At 37.9% G+C, this 18,661-nt stretch overlaps 1 protein-coding gene across 1 annotated transcript; it reads left to right on the top strand.

The window, feature by feature from the left end:
• The first annotated feature begins 802 nt into the window (after positions 1-802).
• Positions 803-10,942, top strand: LOC108673921 (phosphatidylinositol phosphatase PTPRQ). Its single transcript, XM_047885738.1, has 10 exons — positions 803-1,190; positions 3,608-3,885; positions 5,310-5,502; positions 6,171-6,470; positions 6,914-7,189; positions 7,887-8,186; positions 8,484-8,759; positions 9,210-9,509; positions 9,901-10,118; positions 10,805-10,942. Exons 1-10 carry the CDS (start codon positions 803-805, stop codon positions 10,940-10,942), a joined length of 2,667 nt encoding a protein of 888 aa, XP_047741694.1.
• Positions 10,943-18,661: the final 7,719 nt, after the last annotated feature.

Genomic DNA, 18,661 nt, shown 5'->3' with positions numbered 1-18,661 from the left:
GGCATGATAGTTCTTCCAGCATAGTTTCAAGATTTTTCAACACCTACATGTCAAGAAAAGAGCTGTTCTGGAAGACCCACTGGTCTGAGTCAGGGATTGTTAAAAAACGAACGCATTTTTCTGACCCACTGACGATTTTCAGCCAATTCTATCACCATACGACCTCATTTACGATTTACGACCTTATTTATCAGATTTACGACCTCATATAGTACTTAGTTCGAAGCTTTCACTCGAAACTTAGATGTGGAAAAAATATACCACTTGAGCGAATTTGGACGACTTAACACAACTGGTGCAGTGATAAGAAGAGTGAAGGTTGAAGGATTAGGAAAAAGTAAAAATCTCTGTCTGTCGCCTTATCAAATTTCACGCTTCAGCAGAGTTTATTCTGATTAAGCAGCATTACATTTATGAAATAGATACGCTATCAGCAAGCATATTCTGAGGCAACCACCTCGCTTCTTCCGTCAGAGGAGTCAAGCTTCGACGTTCTAGACGTATACCTAACTTCAGACGCTTCTTGGGGCCATTTACTCTATAAATATTCTAAGCACATTAAACGGACCTATTGATTTGCACACACGAAAACTGCAATTTTTAGAGTAAAATATAGTTATATGCACTCGATTGCGGTACTGGTGTTTTCATTGAAGTTTAAGTGATATACAGCGAAAGAAATAGAACTGCAGCTAAAAGCGAATAACCCTACAAGAAGAGTTAAATTCTCAAATTACTCATAAACTGAACAAGTTTCTAATTATTTTTAGGATAAATATTCTGAAAACACTTAATAGGAAAAATGGCTGTGAACTATATAGAGAAATTGATGTTTGTGCTTATCAGCTCCATCTCGGTTCTTAACGCGGCCTCGACACGGGAATTTTATATCACAGCGACAACACCTTCTGAATCGCGCGAAAACGTCGAGCGACAACAGATTAATTGGCCGAAAGTCAATGTATTACAGACATCTGAGGCATCAGACGTAACCGATTCATTGATTCAGCCGTCCAAACTTTACGGGGAAAAATCGTTCCCGAGTCCCGAAGGTCTTGACACATTGCGGTTGTCGGCGCCTGCAAGGACAAGACGGTCGAGCTCCTCAGACTTTCCCGCAAGGACACCAATTAATGGACTTGGCCCCCATATTGGAATTGAAAGTCCATCTAGTAAGCATCATAATTTCAGTAAGTACACACAGCTTGCGCGCAGTTTTTGATTCACTTCGAATAAATTTACTATGACACTTCAATACTATGTTCATCTTGGCAAATTCAGTCCATGAATTTATTATGAGAAATAATTGCAGATCATATATATAACTAATTTGATGGATAATATCCGGATGATATCTATCGAACGAATAATTATACATTCGGCACCGAGAGGCCAATAAACTGCATCTCATTATGATGAATCTAATGGCAATTGGGAAAAAATAATTGGAACCGGCTTAAATTGCGTCATTATATTTCAAAATGAGTTTGAAGATGATCCTGAGTTATAAACTCGGCTACTGTTTTTTTAGGATTTTTAATGCCAAATTTCCCGCTCAAAATCTTTACATGTCATGTCGTCCAGCATTATATTATAAAGAGTTAATCCATTTTGTTTGCACAAAAATTCATTTCATTGAGCATATTAATTCCTCCGTAAGCCAATTTACACTGTGTGAGAAATTGATTTATTGGTTATACAGTCTGGACGGTTTAGGAGACTAAGCTCTTGTTCGATTTTTTTGTTCGGCCTCACACATTGAAAATTTGTCCTTCTTGTTTCATTGACCTCGATATTTAGCATGGCCGCTACACCAATCGCTGAAGAGAAAACCAGTTGCCAAATTTTTCAATGCAGTTGATGCCCATACATCGTTCTGGAAATTAGATGAAATAAATATGCATATTACTATAGGAAAATATAATAGATGATGGCATGGAACATTAGAGCCATTGACAATGCTGGAGATAGTAGTGATAAATGACACTGATTATGGCAAATTAAAACAGCAAATATATAGTTAATGGCAAAATAATTTATGCTCAATTACTCAATTTACTATAGTTAAATGCTTGAAAAGACCTAAAGCTAAAAGCGTTGCTTAATTGGAATTTGTTAAAACGAAAAGGCAACTAATTTGACCAATGATCACTAGAATTATGAATCACGGTATCAACAGCTTCAACACCAAAGCCCAGTTTCAAAAAGTTCAGAAATATTGAATTCGATGCCACTTGTATACGAATGGCGTGCCAACGGGGATTGTTGTACTCTTTAGTCCTTGTGTTTAAAGTTGAACTCTTTAGCCCTTGTGTTTAAAATTGGTCTCTTTAGCCCTTGTGTTTAAAATTGGACTCTTTAGTCCTTGTGTATAAAATTTGACTCTTAGCCCTTGTGTTTAAAATTAGATTCTTTAGCCCTTGTGTTGAAATATGGACTCTTTAGCCGTTGTGTTGAAAATTGGACTCTTTAGTCCTTGTGTTTAAAATTGGACTCTTTAGTCATTGTGTTTAAAATTGGACTCTTTAGCCCTTGTTTTTAAAATTGGACTCTTTGGTCCTTGTGTATAAAATTGGACTCTTTAGACCTTGTGTTTAAAATTGGACTCTTTGCCCTTGTGTTTAAAATTGGACTCTTTGCCCTTGTGTTTAAAATTGGACTCTTTAGCCCTTGTGTTTAACATCGATACGAAAATCTTGTGAGCATTAACAATGCACCCAAGATTTTCAAGATTTACCTATTAACGCTACTCTTAACTATTGAAACTTAACGGCGGTGTTACCGGTTACAAGTGGATGATATATTATGTGAACTGCACGCATTGTCCCAGAAAAATTCCCCGAAAAGTAGGAACAAGTAGAGCACATACCGTGCATCTCCTCTGTTTCAAGCGAAATCAATCCGTGTAACAGTATTTATGGGTGATCACCATATATAGTTGAGGCGCTACAGATACTATTTTGTTATTTTATTCAATAATCTTGATAATTTTTAGGAATGGTTTACTTTGGGCGGTGTTATGATACAATGATGTACGGGTAGAAAATTCGCATTTCCGGCAAATTCCGGGTGATACTTGTGACGGAAAATGTGTCGCAATTTACAGAACTCAGCCTTCAATTCAAGGGACAACCCAAAATATAACGTTTGGAAAAGGAACAAGAACAACATATGAAACAAAGGTGGTTTTGAACAAACGAGCGCAAGGAACGAGTTAGACCTTAATTAAGGGACTCCCACCGCTCTGCTTTCATTCCCTAGTGCTAGTCTTACAAGTTCATAAATGTTAGATAAATGGCGATTAATACAATCACTCCCATTTTCCTAATGTGTAAACGGCTGTTTATTGAATCAATCTGCTGCGCTGATTACTTATTTTTATTATCTAGGGACAAAACTATAAGCGCGGAACCATCGTGTTATGAATACCTCTAGGTCAATTCAAGATCCTATCGACTAATTTGTACGTCTACTTAGCAAATTATAGAGACTATGCTAAAAATGCTTAATTAGAAACTATTAATCCATAAATTACCTTAGTGTTAAAGAGTCAGATAAATTTAAGACCCGCATCAGGCGACCAACTCATTCGGGTTTTGCTGAGCAGTTCCTCCCGAAGTGACGGATCTTACTATCACGGTCGTGACGAGCACCAGCATTGCGCTGTCGTGGTCGACGCCCGACACGGAGTGCAACGTCACAGGCTACAACGTCAGCTACTACGGCAAGGTCCTGTGGGGGGAAGGCAACTGGGTGAATGGATCCTGCTCAGTTAACAGCTCGGAAGAATCTTATGTTATTACCAATCTCATCCCGTATACAGAATACACGATCACAGTCGTGGCCTCGACTGCTGAGGGGCCCGGGAGACCTTCTGTAGCGCTGGTGACCNATATATTTACAATAGATCCGTCTGGGCTACAAGCTTAATTCAAAAATATCTGCCATGTCATACAGGAATGGTCGAGTGTCTCACTGTTCATTTATTACGCCCTCAAATTCTTCCCTGTTGATGGTTGCAACTTGCCACTGGAAAAAAATTCATACCGCACTGAGATTTTGTTATCTATTGGAAATATGTCACCTACAAGCATGGAAGTCGGGATAGAGGTTATGTATAAATGATTTTGGAGCGGCAAGATTATGAATAAAACCGCCAAGAGATATCAAACTCATTCAAAATGTGTCTTTGGTGCCGTAAGAATTCAGTAAAGCGTAGGATGTACCAAATGTTGATCAGGACCATCTCTTCTAACTAAACTGACATTTTTGATCAAGCAAGTAGCTGGATTGACGTTGAATTTATGGGAAATTACAAACAGAATTCCACTCTGTTTGCTAACCAATATTTCATTTAGTGCCTTTCCCAGCTGCTTGACTCTCGAACGTTTCTTTTTACATTGCATATATGGAATCCAATTATATTTTTGATTTTCGAAGGGTTTTCACGTTATTGTTAAAGCGCGCTCACGTTATGCCACTTCATTCAAGTTTCATAAATTTAATATGTCATACACTTGAAGTGACGAATTCTAGTAATTGTATAAGGTAGGTAAATCAAAGTTAATTGCATAGAACTTGAGTGATTTTAATGCATAATCAGATGTATTTTACTAAGTTAAACACGAAATATTCACGAGCTCACGCTCATCAGACTTTCAAAAGTTTTGAATATTGAACAATTAAATCGCAGTTGAAAAATCAAATAGGTCTCTAAGCTAAAAATATTATAAAATATAAATTCGAACATTTGATAAAGAAGAGAAACATACTCAGCCTTGATCCAATTAAACTATTTCAGATATAAACTAGATATTGCTAATTCCAACTTTCAAGAAAATGCGGAAAGAGCGTCAATTTTATTGTCCCATTCAAAAATTTAATTTCAATGCTCATATTCTAACTGTTGTGCATAAGAGAGGATGATGGTATGTATGGAACGATGGTCTGATAATTGGTGATTGACAGAGGCATGATAAAATAGCCTCATAGACAAGCCGAGGGCCGCGGTGTGTCTTTTAGACAAGATTTTAAGTGATCATTTATGGTGAATTGCTCGCTAAAGTTTTAAAGTCGAGTACGAGGTCTGGGTCCGGACTGTGTCCTAAGAATACACTGTATGTCCCTCACACATTCGTTATTCGCGGATCGTTTCTCGCAAGGTTTATTACAAGCAATCATTTCTAGCACGGACCCCATTATGCCATCCCGAGAGCCTGGATCATAGCCGCCGGATGGAGCGGCGGGCTGTCCGCTGATGAGTCCCGGAGTTGCGACCAGCAGCGTCAGGGCGAGGATGGCAGTAAGAGAATGGAATTTTGGGCGACTACCTGATAACTTGGGATGATGGATCAGGAGATAATCAACTAGCTGAAGTCAACACCACAAGCTTCCTCATTAAAAACCTCATCCCTTGCGTCCTATATAACATTACCGTCAAGGCTCAAACAGGAGCAGGCTATGGAGAAAAGAGCTACATCGACGCTACGACTAATTCAGATGGTAACAATCATCTTATTGTGTTCTAAAATTAATTTTGAGAATATTTCAGACGATGTTGTTAATGTTAGACGTTGCCCGGAAAGGAAAAGTGTGTCAATTAAAAGTGGAAAAAAGAGTGACTAGTTTAATTTTATATGGATTGCGCAGATAGTTAATGGTTTTTTCGTCAAGATGTGGTAAAGACGTATAAATGAATGCAATTAAAACACCTGTTAATTTTATTTCAAATATTTTCTACTGGTAATTCTGACCACGAATCGTATTAATGCGTCGATATTTCAAACTTTATATCAATTTTTTCACTCGTATAAAATTCTAATACACTCCATGCACCGAATTACCTTCCAAAGCATTCCCCGAATGAAATTTCTGTAGAACTTGTTTTTCTCAAAGATCGCTTGAAAATAACAAAGTATCCTAATTCACACATGTTTCTACCATAAAAAATTGTCAGCACAGTGAAATTTTTGTTTTCACTCGATCATTTTCTGCGACAGTGACGGATATCTCACTGTCGCGGGAGTCACTAGCAATTTGCACACTACAATTTCTTAATGAGTGCCAACAACGAAATTGTTATGCGATCTACGTACAAATGGAATCTCACTCACGAAAAGGCACTGCCAGAAGAGCATCCGCTGATAAATCGATTAAAATTTTTTGGGCAGTTCCTCCGGAGGTTACGGATCTCAATAGCACGAATGTGGCGAGCACCAGCATTGCGCTGTCGTGGTCGACGCCCGACACGAAGTGTGACATCACAGGCTACAACGTCACCTACTACGGCAAAATCCTGTGGAGGGACGGCAGTTGGGTGAATGGATCGAGATCTGTAAACGGGAGCCAAGAATATGTCGAGATTGACGGTCTCACTCCGTACACGCAATACACGATAACGGTCGTGGCCTCGACTGTAGAGGGGCCTGGAATGCCTTCAGAGCATCTGACCATTACTACTGCCGAAGCATGTGAGAATTCAATACCTGATAAGATGTGGTCAGTCAACGGAGCTTGGAGTTTTGATTTGATTGTTTATTCATTAATTCATCAAATATAATAAATTGAACAGACCTGTTAATATAGATAGTCCTAATTTGTACCATGAGCAGGTAAAGTTAATAAATACTTAATTTAATTGATAAGATCCCTTACAACTGTAGTCAATCATCAAGCGCAAAAAATAGAAGTAAAGTCACTTCACTCATTTGGTCACATTGTTTCATAATTTTTTTGCATGTTTTTCGTTTGGTAATAGTAACGATCTCCAAACAAATTCATAAAATAAGTCTGCATAATAGCACTCTTATTCATCAAGAGGCAAAAACAAAACAATGAAGTTGGTTCTTTCTCTGTTTATCGTATAATACTGTTCACAAAACAGACCCGAGTCAGTCATTTTGTTATCCTGCAGATCCTTCTGAAGTTCGTAACCTGATGGCAAACTCTACGAGTCCAACAGAGATATTTGTATCGTGGGAGGTCCCTAAGGAAGAGAATGGAATTTTGGGCGACTACCTGATAACTTGGGATGATGGATCAGGAGATAATCAATCAGCTGAAGTCAACACCACAAGCTTCCTCATTGAAGGCCTCATCCCTTGCGTCCTTTATAACATTACCGTCAAGGCTCAAACAGGAGCAGGCTATGGGGAGGAGAGCTACATCGACGCTACGCCTGATTCAGATGGTGACAATCATCTCATTGTGTTCTAAAATTAATTTTGAGAATATTTCAGGCGATGTTGATAAGGCTAGAAATTACCCGGAAAAGGAAAAGTGGGTCATTAGTGAATGGTTTATTGAGTGAATGGTTTGGAAGAATGAGTGAATGGTTTATTGTCACGAATTGCGCAGATAGTTAAGCCTACTGGTTTGCTACTCAGGATGCGGTAAAGGCGTATTAATGGATGCAATTAAGACGCTTGCTAATTTTATCTCAAATATTTTATACTGGTTATTCTGACTACTAATCGAATAATGCGTCGATGTTTCGGACTTTATAGATTTTCTCACCCTAATAAATTTCGAATACATTCAATGCACCGAATTATCTTCCAAAGCATTCCCTGAATTGAATATATGCTCTCATGAGTACTTGTTGCTCGCAAAGATCGCTTGAAAATTATTAGAGCAGCCTCATTCACAATCGTTTTTGCCATCAAATAAGATTGCAGTCCAGTGAAATTTCTGTTTTCACTTGACCAGTTTCTCCTGGAGTGACGGAACTTACTGTCACGGTCGTCACTGTCAATTTATACACTAAAATTTTCTTTATGCCAAAACGGAATTTTTTAGCGTTCTACATACAAATGGAATCTCACTCTCAAAATGACACTGTCAGACGAGCATCCGCTGATAAAATCGATTAAACATTTTTTGGGCAGTTCCTCCTGAGGTTACGGATCTTATTGACACGAATGTGACGAGCACCAGCATTGCGCTGTCGTGGTCGACGCCCGACACGGAGTGCGACATCACAGGCTACAACGTCAGCTACTACGGCAAGCTCCTGTGGGGGAACGGCAGTTGGGTGAATGGATCCTGCTCAGTTAACAGCTCGGAAGAATCTTATGTTATTACCGATCTCATCCCGTATACAGAATACACGATCACGGTCGTGGCCTCGACTGCAGAGGGGCCCGGGAGACCCTCTGAACCTCTGGTGACTCGCACTCTGGAAGCTCGTAAGTGCATCGGCGGTTTGGTCATTTTGCAGGGCAAGAGAAATATGAATGGGATATAGATTGAATACAAATACTCTCACTCGTTAGTTCACAAAATTGCTCGTGTGTATACAGATGACATAAACATATTTATTCGCTTTGTGCTATGATTTATTTTCAAAATCAAATACATAGATTTAGAGGCCAGCACAATTAAGAATAGAAGGTGAATCGATTAATTCAAACTCATTAGCAATATACGATATATCTCCGGTTACAGAGCAAGTTACAATTTAACATCAATTTGTCATCCTGCAGAGCCTTCTGAAATTCGAAACCTGATGGCAAACTCTACGAGTCCAACAGAGATATTTGTATCGTGGAAGGTCCCTGGAGAAGAGAATGGAATTTTGGGCGACTACCTGATAACTTGGGATGATGGATCAGGAGATAATCAACTAGCTGAAGTCAACACCACAAGCTTCCTCATTGATGAGCTCGTCCCTTGCGTCCTATATAACATTACCGTCAAGGCTCAAACAGGAGCAGGCTATGGGGAGGGGAGCTACACCCATGCGATGACGGGATCTGAAGGTGTCATGTTGTATAACAATTATGTGACTCTTATTCTGGCGATGCTTTCTTATTAAACATGGTCATAAATTGTGATTGGAATGATAAAAGACATAATGGCTGATTTCTTGTCTTGAGTGTAGAAAATAGCAGTTTATTTTGACTTCAGGAAGTAATAAAAAGAATGAGCACTAATTTCTGAGATAATGCTATCACATGAAATTTCCTGAGAAGTAGAGAATGCATAGATTTAATCCCTACGTCTGATACTTACCTTGAGTTAATTCATGCTTATCTGGGATATCTTTCTAAAAACTTCGGATTTTTTTTTTTACAAAAAAAAAACTTCAAATAATAGTCAATCATAATGCTACCAATAACAATATATGTAAAACTATTTAGCCTCACAGACATAAATGTACTGTCTGACGAGCATCAGGAAAATTCCCATATTTGTAATTGATTTGGCAGTTCATCCAGAAGTTACCGATCTCTGGTGCCCGTCCGTATCGAGCACCAGAATTTTGCTGTCGTGGTCGAGGCCCAACACCGCCTGCGTCATCACGAACTACAGCGTCAGCTACTACGGCGAGATCTTGTGGGGGAACCACAGTTGGGTGAATGGATCGGTCCCTGTAAACGGTGACAAGGAATATGTCGTGATTGACGGTCTCACGCCATACACGCAATACACGATCACGGTCGTGGCATGGTCAAAAGAAAGGCCTGGAAGTTACTCTGAACAGCTGAGGTGTCGCACATATCAAGCGTGTGAGTATCTCGGTCTATGTAGTCTTTAGGAAATTGAAATTTGAAATATTCTGAATGTATTTAAACCACCGGTATACATAGGTTCATATTGTTCACCAGAAAATAGGGCAGGCATAAAAATATGCAGAAATTCTATTTTCTAGAGCTAGAACAAGAATACAAGACTAATTCTAGGACATATACACTCACGAAAATTTTTAAATTTTTTGAATATTGATGGAGCAAACATACTCAATAATTTATCAAATACGGTCACGAAATATTTTTAAAATATTTAGAATTTTTTTAACTCTAAAACCAATGAGAATGAGGAAAATATGAAATAGTGAGAGCATTGTAACCGTAAGTGTTTACCTAATCCTCTTACGAATAAAGTCCATCTCGTGAACAGCTCCTTCTGAGCCCGGTATCAAGCCGTACCAAGCACGTCACAAGACGCTGGAAATATTTTGGTCTGAGCCGGAAATTCTGAACGGAATCTTGTTATGGTACCACATCATACTAAGCCAAGACGATACCATTGTGGCGAGGGAAAAAGCTTCGTCAACGCAAGACCAATGCGTATTTGATGACCTGCGATACGAGACATCTTACAACGTTACGGTCGAGGTCAGATCATTGAAGCATTGTACGTGCAGCGAATTCACTCAATTTGCATACAATATTCGTGCTGGAATCATTGAAGTTATTTTGCGTTTATATTATAGAAGCGTTTTTACATATTACGTTATTAAATTATTATTAAAACCTAGGTAATTCGTTTTGCGTTACTATTGCAATCGACGCAAAATCTACGTAGTATCCATTGTGGCTTAAGCATAGCCTCTTTTATTAATATAATGTTCTAGTAATGTGAGTGCAATTACTTTTATTTTTTAAATTAAATATTGAATCACTGTTGCAATAAAGTCATTGTAGTCATTGTGCTAAGATTATAGATCCACTGGGAGCATGCAGCATCTTCCCTAAATGTATAGTATAACAATCTTTTGGGCACTCTGTTGTTAATTCCAGTCTATTGACCAAATGCACTGGCAATAATCATTACAGCGACATAATTCATCAAGAATTTAGTGCATTCTTCAACAGCCATCTGAAGGGAAGATAAAATTTGCGAAATCAATGCAAATTTATTTTTCCCGAAAAACTATTGTCATAAATGAAATACACTTATATTGTGGAGCCTGTATAAAAAAGGTGAATGGTAAGTTCGTCTTTACGAATCTTTCAATGAATTGAAAGCAATTTGAGTGGTAGTTTATGTTAACAATAAATTCAATACATAATTGTTTCAGGCTTGGACTGGAGGCGGGATGAACAGCAGCAGCGTGGTTGCTACGACGGCTTCATCCGCAGCTCCAGTTACCTTTGCTTTATGCTATCCCATTTTCTGCACTGCTCTTGTATTGAGTATTATTTTGCATAATACATAATTTTGTGTTGAACTTTTATTGAATACTACTACGAATAATGCTTCATTTTATATCCACTTTCTTACTTTATTAGATTTTTTTATTATTTATTCGACTTTATTTTTATTGAGTTATTACTTTGTAATAAACTTGGTTTTATTTTGCTCATGTATTGAGTAATACAAATTAAGTATATCACTTGACCTCATGATAGGCTTGTTTTGATTATTATTATTATGCGGAATACTTGATTTTACTTTGTTATTTATTAAATATTACTATACCTAACGCTTGATTTTATGTAGTTCTGATATTGATTATTAATATGCAGAATACTGCAGTTTAATTTCTGCCCATGTATAGCAGCATCGCCCGTCGTTGGCCGATCTCGATAATCTCTGCAATCATAGAGTCCCATTAACCACCAGAACTCTGTCATTGAGTTTTCCATTAAAATCACTTGATTTAATATTTCCTCGTAATAAATTAATAATGCACAATGTATGATTTTGTGTTGCGCTGGTTTTGTTTAATCTGCTGGCCGTACGCCTAGTTTTGCGTTAAAGGCACATTAATATCGTACTTCACGATAGGCTTTAAATATATGCAGACGATTAACTCTTTCATATATCCATAACATATTACTCGTAGGATAACAGCTATGATTTGGATCTTAGCTCCATTCTAGTAATACGTACCAATTTGATTCCAGTTAATCCATTGACATATTTTCTCATGAGGGAAGTTAGAAGAGATGGATATGTAAAAGTTCTACTGTATTGAGTATTGGTTTTACGTTGAATTTCAGCCCTAATATTTCATCGTCGTTGGAAGAGACTTGAAAGTGCGTCCATGCACAATATTTCTGACGAATGGTCACTTGGACAGTTAAACATGGGCCGTAAATTCCCAAGTCATTATGTGTTACTTCTAAATTTTGTATTACGAGGAACGTGTGAATAAAATCTTGTTACATTATCAATTGCACGACATCTCGAAGTTTCCGATATTCGTAGCGATATTTTTAGTACATCCCTCAGTTTTAAATTGTGAAAATTAGGCATGCCAAGAGTTTGTTCTATGAGACTTTTTTAATTCACTTATTAATTTTCAGTTAATGCTCAATATCAATGTTGAAAGGATCGAACAACGTATATGGGATTTAAGAAATGATACTGGCTGAGGAGACAAGCGTTAATCGGGATAGATTATAATCGAAATTTGATGATCCTTTTGTCAAATGGTGCTAAATATCTTCAAACTAATTAATGAAAATTAACGAGAGTCGTTTTGAAATTGGAAATGGGATAGAAGGCAGAATTTTTCATTCAACTTCATCTGGAATAAATAAAAATTTCATTTAATATCATTTTTATTTGATCAAAAGGCACTGTTTAATGCCTCGTGATTCCAAGCTAAAATAAAATGTTGGCTACTGGTGGTATCTTGACACGATGGACATTCTGAGCAACTAGGCGCCCGAATATTGCCTCTACGTACATATTTCTCATGGAGGCTCAAAACACCCACTTCAAATATATATTACTTATCACCGGTAAATTTTTAGCTGACGAAAATGGTGGTCGATTCGCGCCATTTTCTGATGGTTGCAGATCAATTTCTACTGTTACGCACATGAGTAATTTTGTTTGAGAAATTTTTTAAATTTGTGATTTTTTGCGATTTGAAGACATCTGTCTACATGTTCTGTTCGGATGTGAGTGTTGAAGATATGGCTGATAAATTTTAGAGGAAAAACTACAATGAATGGAAAATTAGTAGGCTATCATGTACGAAGGGATGACGAAAAATTTACCCCAATATGGGGTAAGCAAGTCGTAATAGCTGGATGAGGATTTCGAAATTATTTGGTTTATACAAAATTGGTTTTCAGCGTATAAATTACGATGCAATATTCACTGTTTCTCTTAGAGCTTCGCTAAAATCTCAGTTCGTTTATTGAGGGTAATTATAAATGCTATTCAATATCTACGTGTAAATGCTTATCGTTAGCAATTTTATTGTGGAACATTTTTTACAAATAATAAACATGAAAATATTCTGCAATGTTTTTTCTTTCGGTGATGAACATATATAGTGGACAAGGAAGATAGGCCGTGTGTTGCTCTCAGCTTTTTGCCATCACTATAGAAACTTTGCAGTTATTGTCTACAAATATTAATGGATGTTGAAGACAAGCAAGCTTACTAAACACTGTCCTGCGGACTTGCAATTTGTTCCGTATACATCTAAGACTGATTTTGTTGAAAGATAATTACTGTCTTTTGCATTATTGACGACTAGAAATAAATAGTTCTTGTGGACTCCTTTCGGTTGTATTGATATAAATGACTGAGAGTAACCTGAATGAGAGTAACCTTATTTAACATGGTTTTATAAAAATCGATAAGCTGAGTTCATAAATCATAATCAAGCGTAATATCGTCAATGACCTACAAAAATGCTTCTGGCTTATCATGGCATTAAAGATAACAGCCGTTCAGATGATTTGTTTAAATTATGGTTGTATGATAGAATTTTACAGCCAAAAACCAGTAATTCGTTATAATTTATAGGCATTTCAGTGCCTTTCTGAAAAATACCATTGAGAGAATTCGTCTTCAGTGTGTAAGAGAATGTTGAAAGATAAATAGTACAGTGGATATTATAAGAGCTCAACTTCCACATTATCATCGCCTAGTTCGTAAAAAGCATTTATATAATTAGTCTGCTTGAAAATCAACTTCACCAAGAATTGAAGCAAAGAAAAGGCTAAATGAATTCACCATATCTTCCAGGAAAAGGTTTCGGAGACCAGCTTTACCATCAATTCATCATGTCCGTTTTGAACTGATAACCTTTCCGTTAAAGATATGGTGAATTCATTTGGCGTTTTCTCTGCTTTCGCTTGGCACAGTTTAGTGTGTTATTTAAGATTGTGTTCGTGTGTAAATTAGTTTAACTCTATCGCCGAGGTAAATTGGATTCTCCTAAAGCTGGTTTTCACCTCATGCTTTTCGGATATAAATGAGGAAAAGTTTCTAATGTTATTTGCGAAACAATAGTGTCGACATTCTTATGAAATAAAATATATTATATGAGAGTTAGTCGTATTTTAACTTAAGGGTGACACTCGTCATTTACAGGGATACAGGTTACAGTAAAATTATTCAATGAAAGCAGTTTAATCGTACAAGTTTTATTCATTGCAATATATATGCGCCATTAAGGCAATGACGAAAAAATAATAGCCGAAATTTTGAAATTATGGAAGTGATGAGCTACTAGTATACAAAGCAGTTTCCTGAGCCAAGCAATACATTTAATGGCATACCATATTCATATCGTCTGTAAATCGTAAATTAATTACTAACACCAATTATAAGAAAAATGTCATTGTTTCTTCAAAATGAAATTTGGATAGATATTCAAATAAAGATTATCACGCCAATATTATATAGTAATAGAATGCTTCATAAGACGACTTAACTCCCCAAACTAAGATACATCCTGGGAGCTCCGCGAGTACGGCGAATTGTGAAGGACCGGCATCCTACCGGATGGTCTAGCGGCGATCCGTTGACGACAAGAACGATATTAATAATCTGTTAAATCAGCAGTTAACTATAACAGGATTTCCAGCTGGAGGTGTGGATATCTTTTCCTTATTGAATAATTTATAATGAAGACTTTACTTATTAATTCACATTAACCCTCTTGCAATGAGTTAAAGTCGTTTGCTGTCAAACTCTTATGACCGCCCCATATGCAAATTAGTACACTTACGGAGCCAACCTCAACTGCAAGCGAGGTTATTTGCTCCTATTTGTAGGAAAAATAAGTTTCCTAGAGATAAGTGATATGTAGTTTGATAGGAATGTATATCAAGATAAGATATAAGCGTCATTGAACACCAATAAGATGGCTTGAATCATGAGCTATACTTTTACGTCGCGCCACTATTTGCAGTTTGACCAAAGCTGTACATAGTAGGGGTAGTATGGTAATACATTTCTCCTCAAGTCGTCTTGCTTTTACAAGAAGCACCGCACGTAATCGCGTGAACGAACTTTGGCTACATTTTCAACAAATACAGCAGCATTGCACATCCGCTACAAAAGATAAGCTATCAGCAATCGTATTCTGAGGCAACACCAGGCACACCGTCTTGCTTCGTCCCTCAGTTGAGTCAAGCCTGATCGTCTCAGACGTGCGTTTCTTCCGATGTTAAAATTACGTTTTTGATAAGGTGCCTTGACGATTTCGGTGATAGGAAATTTCTTTATCAAATTGGAAAATAGTGAGAATCTGCAACTCTGCGCAAGGAATTTATTATAAAAATTGAAATTTGTTTAGAATCCCAACTTCTGATAACACGAGGATAATGCCTAGAAGTGTACATGAGAGTCCATGAAAGAAATAGAAATGTTGCCGCAGCTCAAGTGAGAGGAAATAAGATCAGGCGGCAAATATTGCTATATTTTGTTATTTGAAATAAAAACTCTTCTCAAATCAATGTCCTAGTAAAAATATAATAAATAGTTTCCAAGCAAAATGGCTGCAAAGAATTTACTTACTCGGACTGATGTATTGATGTTTTTATGCTGCATTTTAACTATTTCCAAAGCTTCGACCGGGAAACAGTTAAATTCAACTACTACTGCACCACCTGGTCCACATGTTACTATCGAACGGCCTCACGTGAATTTATCGAACATGAATTTATTGATAACTTCTTCGACTCAAAGCGCTACCGACGAATCGAATCGTGAGACAAAAATATTTGTAGATGATTTGCCGTCTTTGCACGACGTCTCATTGTGGTCGGCCGCTTCTGCAGGGACCAGCCCAAACACGTCATCTATGAGCCCCCCAAAAGAAACGACGATGTTCTTCGCTTTGGAATTAAAAGCCCATCCTACAGATCACGATGAAATGCAAGTAAGTATGTACCGTTTACTGTTCTTCTGATATTTAGCAATTACATAAGAATAATTCAAAAATTTATTGATAATATTGAATGTTTAAAAAAGGTGACATATGTACATAGGAAATTTGTAGGGTGTTCAGGAAGAATAATCCAATTTGGCATGTCTGTATGTCAAACACTAACATAGATATCGTAATCGCAATTTAACATGTACGCGTCACGTGGTCCTTCAGCTCAGACCTTGAGTCGACCGCCCAAAGTTTACTTGGAAATTAGTTGTCACTTGCAGTTCAAAAATAACTTAGTGGCGAAAAATTTCGGTGAGTTCACTTGGTGCTGCAACTTATTAGTCGTTCATAATTAATTAGACTCTATTCGGCCGAAGCCTAGGCGGTCCCCGAATTTTGTTAGGGATTTTCCTAATACGTATACGGCTCTTGATTGAATCAATCCGCTGCGCTGATTTACTTTATTTTATTATCTAGGGACCAGACTAAAAGCGCGGAATCATCATGTTATGAATCCCTTCAGGTCAATTCAAGATCCTATCGACTATTTTGTACGTCTATTTAGCAAATTAAAGAGACTATGCTAAAAATGCTAAATTAGAAACTATTAATCCATAACTTAACTTAGTGGTAATGAGCCAGATCAATTTAAGACCCGCATCAGGCGACCAACTCATTCGGGTTTTGCTGAGCAGTTCCTCCCGAAGTGACGGATCTTACTATCACTGTCGTGACGAGCACCAGCATTACGTTGTCGTGGTCGACGCCCGACACGGAGTGCAACATCACAGGCTACGACGTCAGCTACTACGGCAAGGTCCTGTTGGAGGACGGCAGTTGGGTGAATGGATCTTACTCAGTTAGCAGCTCGGCAGAATCTTATGTTATTAACGATCTCATCCCGTATACAGAATACACGATCACGGTCGTGCCCTCGACTGCAGAGAGGCCCGGGAGACCTTCTGTAGCGCTGGTGATCAACACTGCAGAAGAGTGTGCGTGTTTCTGTCGCATTAGTCAGTGTTCACGGTGCACGTGAAATATGAATAGGATATGTATTGTATACAAATACGCTAACTCATAAATTAAGGAAACACAGATATGAATACTGATGGATAAAATCATCTGCATTCGATTCGTGATACGATAAATTTCCATTAGAGTATTTATATCTGGATGGTACCATTATAAAAAGGAGGGAAGTTTAATCGATTCGGACCTTGTTATTATCAATATATGATAATTCACCGGTTACCGAGAAAGTCAATATCAAATTGTTATACTGCAGATCCTTCTGAAGTTCGTAACCTGATGGCAAACTCTACGAGTCCAACAGAGATATTTGTGTCGTGGGAGGTCCCGGAGGAAGAGAATGGAATTTAAGGCGACTACCTGATAACTTGGAATGATGGATCAGAAGAGAATCAATCAGCTGAAGTCAACACCACAAGCTTCCTCATTGAAGGCCTCATCCCTTGTGTCCTATATAACATTACCGTCAAGGCTCAAACGGGAGCAGCCTATGGGGAAGAGAGCTACATCAACGCTACGGCTGATTCAGATGGTGACAATCATCTTATTGTGTTCTAAAATTAATTTTGAAAATATTTCAGACGATGTTGTTAAGGCTAGAAATTACCCGGAAAAGGAAAAGTGGGTCATTAACTGTGGAAGAATGAATGAATGGTTTAACGCCACGAATTGCGCAGATAGTTAAGCATACTGGTTTTTACTCAAGATATGGGGTAAAGGCGTATTTATGGATGCAATTAAAACGCTTGGTAATTTTATCTCAAATTTTTTATTCTGGTTATTCTGACTACGAATCGAATCAATGCGTCGATGTTTAATTCGGACTTTCTATAGATTTTCCCTCCCAAACAAAATTCGAATACACCCAATGCACCGAATTATCTTCCAAAGCATTCCCTGAATTAAATATATGCGCTCAAGAGTACTTGTTGCTCGCAAAGGATCGCTTGAAAATTACTAGAGCAGCCTAATTCGCAATCGTTTTTGCCATAAAATTAGATTGCAGTCTAGAGAAATTTCTGTTTTCACTCGACCAGTTTCTCCCGGAGTGACGGGTCTCACTGTTACGGTCGGCACTGTAAATTTTGACGCTAAAATTTCTTTTTGCCGAAACAGAATTTTGTATGCGATCTACGTGCAAATGGAATCTCACTCACAAAAAGGCACTGTCAGACGAGCATCCGCTGATAAATCGATTAAATTTAAAAAAAATTGGGCAGTTCCTCCGGAGGTTACGATTCTCATTAACACGAATGTGACGAGCACCAGCATTGCGCTGTCGTGGTCGACGCCCGACACGGAGTGCGACATCACAGGCTACGTCAGCTACTACGGCAAAGTCCTGTGGGGACACAGCAGTTGGGTGAATGGATCCTGCTCAGTTAACAGCTCGGAAGAATCTTATGTTATTATCGATCTCATCCCGTATACAGAATACACGATCACGGTCGTGGCCTCGACTGCAGAGGGGCCCGGGAAACCTTCTGGACCGCTGCTGACTCGCACTCTGGAATCGCGTAAGTGCATCGGCGGTTTGGTCATTTTGCAGGGCAAGCGAAATATGAATGGGATATAAATTGAATACAAATACTCTCACTCGTTAGTTCAGAAAATTGCTCGTGTCTATAGAGATGACATAATCATATTTAATCGCTTTGTGATATAATTTATTTTCAAAATCAAATACATAGATTTAGAGGCCAGCACATGCAATTACGAATAGAAGGTTAATCGATTAATTCAAACTCATTAGCAATATACGATATTTCT

Source organism: Hyalella azteca, unplaced genomic scaffold, assembly GCF_000764305.2.
Source record: "Hyalella azteca isolate HAZT.00-mixed unplaced genomic scaffold, Hazt_2.0.2 contig2935, whole genome shotgun sequence".
NCBI lineage: Eukaryota > Metazoa > Arthropoda > Malacostraca > Amphipoda > Hyalellidae > Hyalella > Hyalella azteca.
This window is presented reverse-complemented; position numbering and strand designations above follow the sequence as displayed.

What these genes read in the sequence shown, in the direction of transcription:
- LOC108673921 (XM_047885738.1), top strand. Translation starts at nt 803, where the DNA reads ATGGCTGTGAACTATATAGAGAAATTGATGTTTGTGCTTATCAGCTCC. An exon ending in TAGTAAGCATCATAATTTCA is followed by an intron (nt 1,191 to 3,607) that starts GTAAGTACACAC and finishes TTTGCTGAGCAG; the next exon opens with TTCCTCCCGAAGTGACGGAT. An exon ending in CGCTACGACTAATTCAGATG is followed by an intron (nt 5,503 to 6,170) that starts GTAACAATCATC and finishes TTTTTTGGGCAG; the next exon opens with TTCCTCCGGAGGTTACGGAT.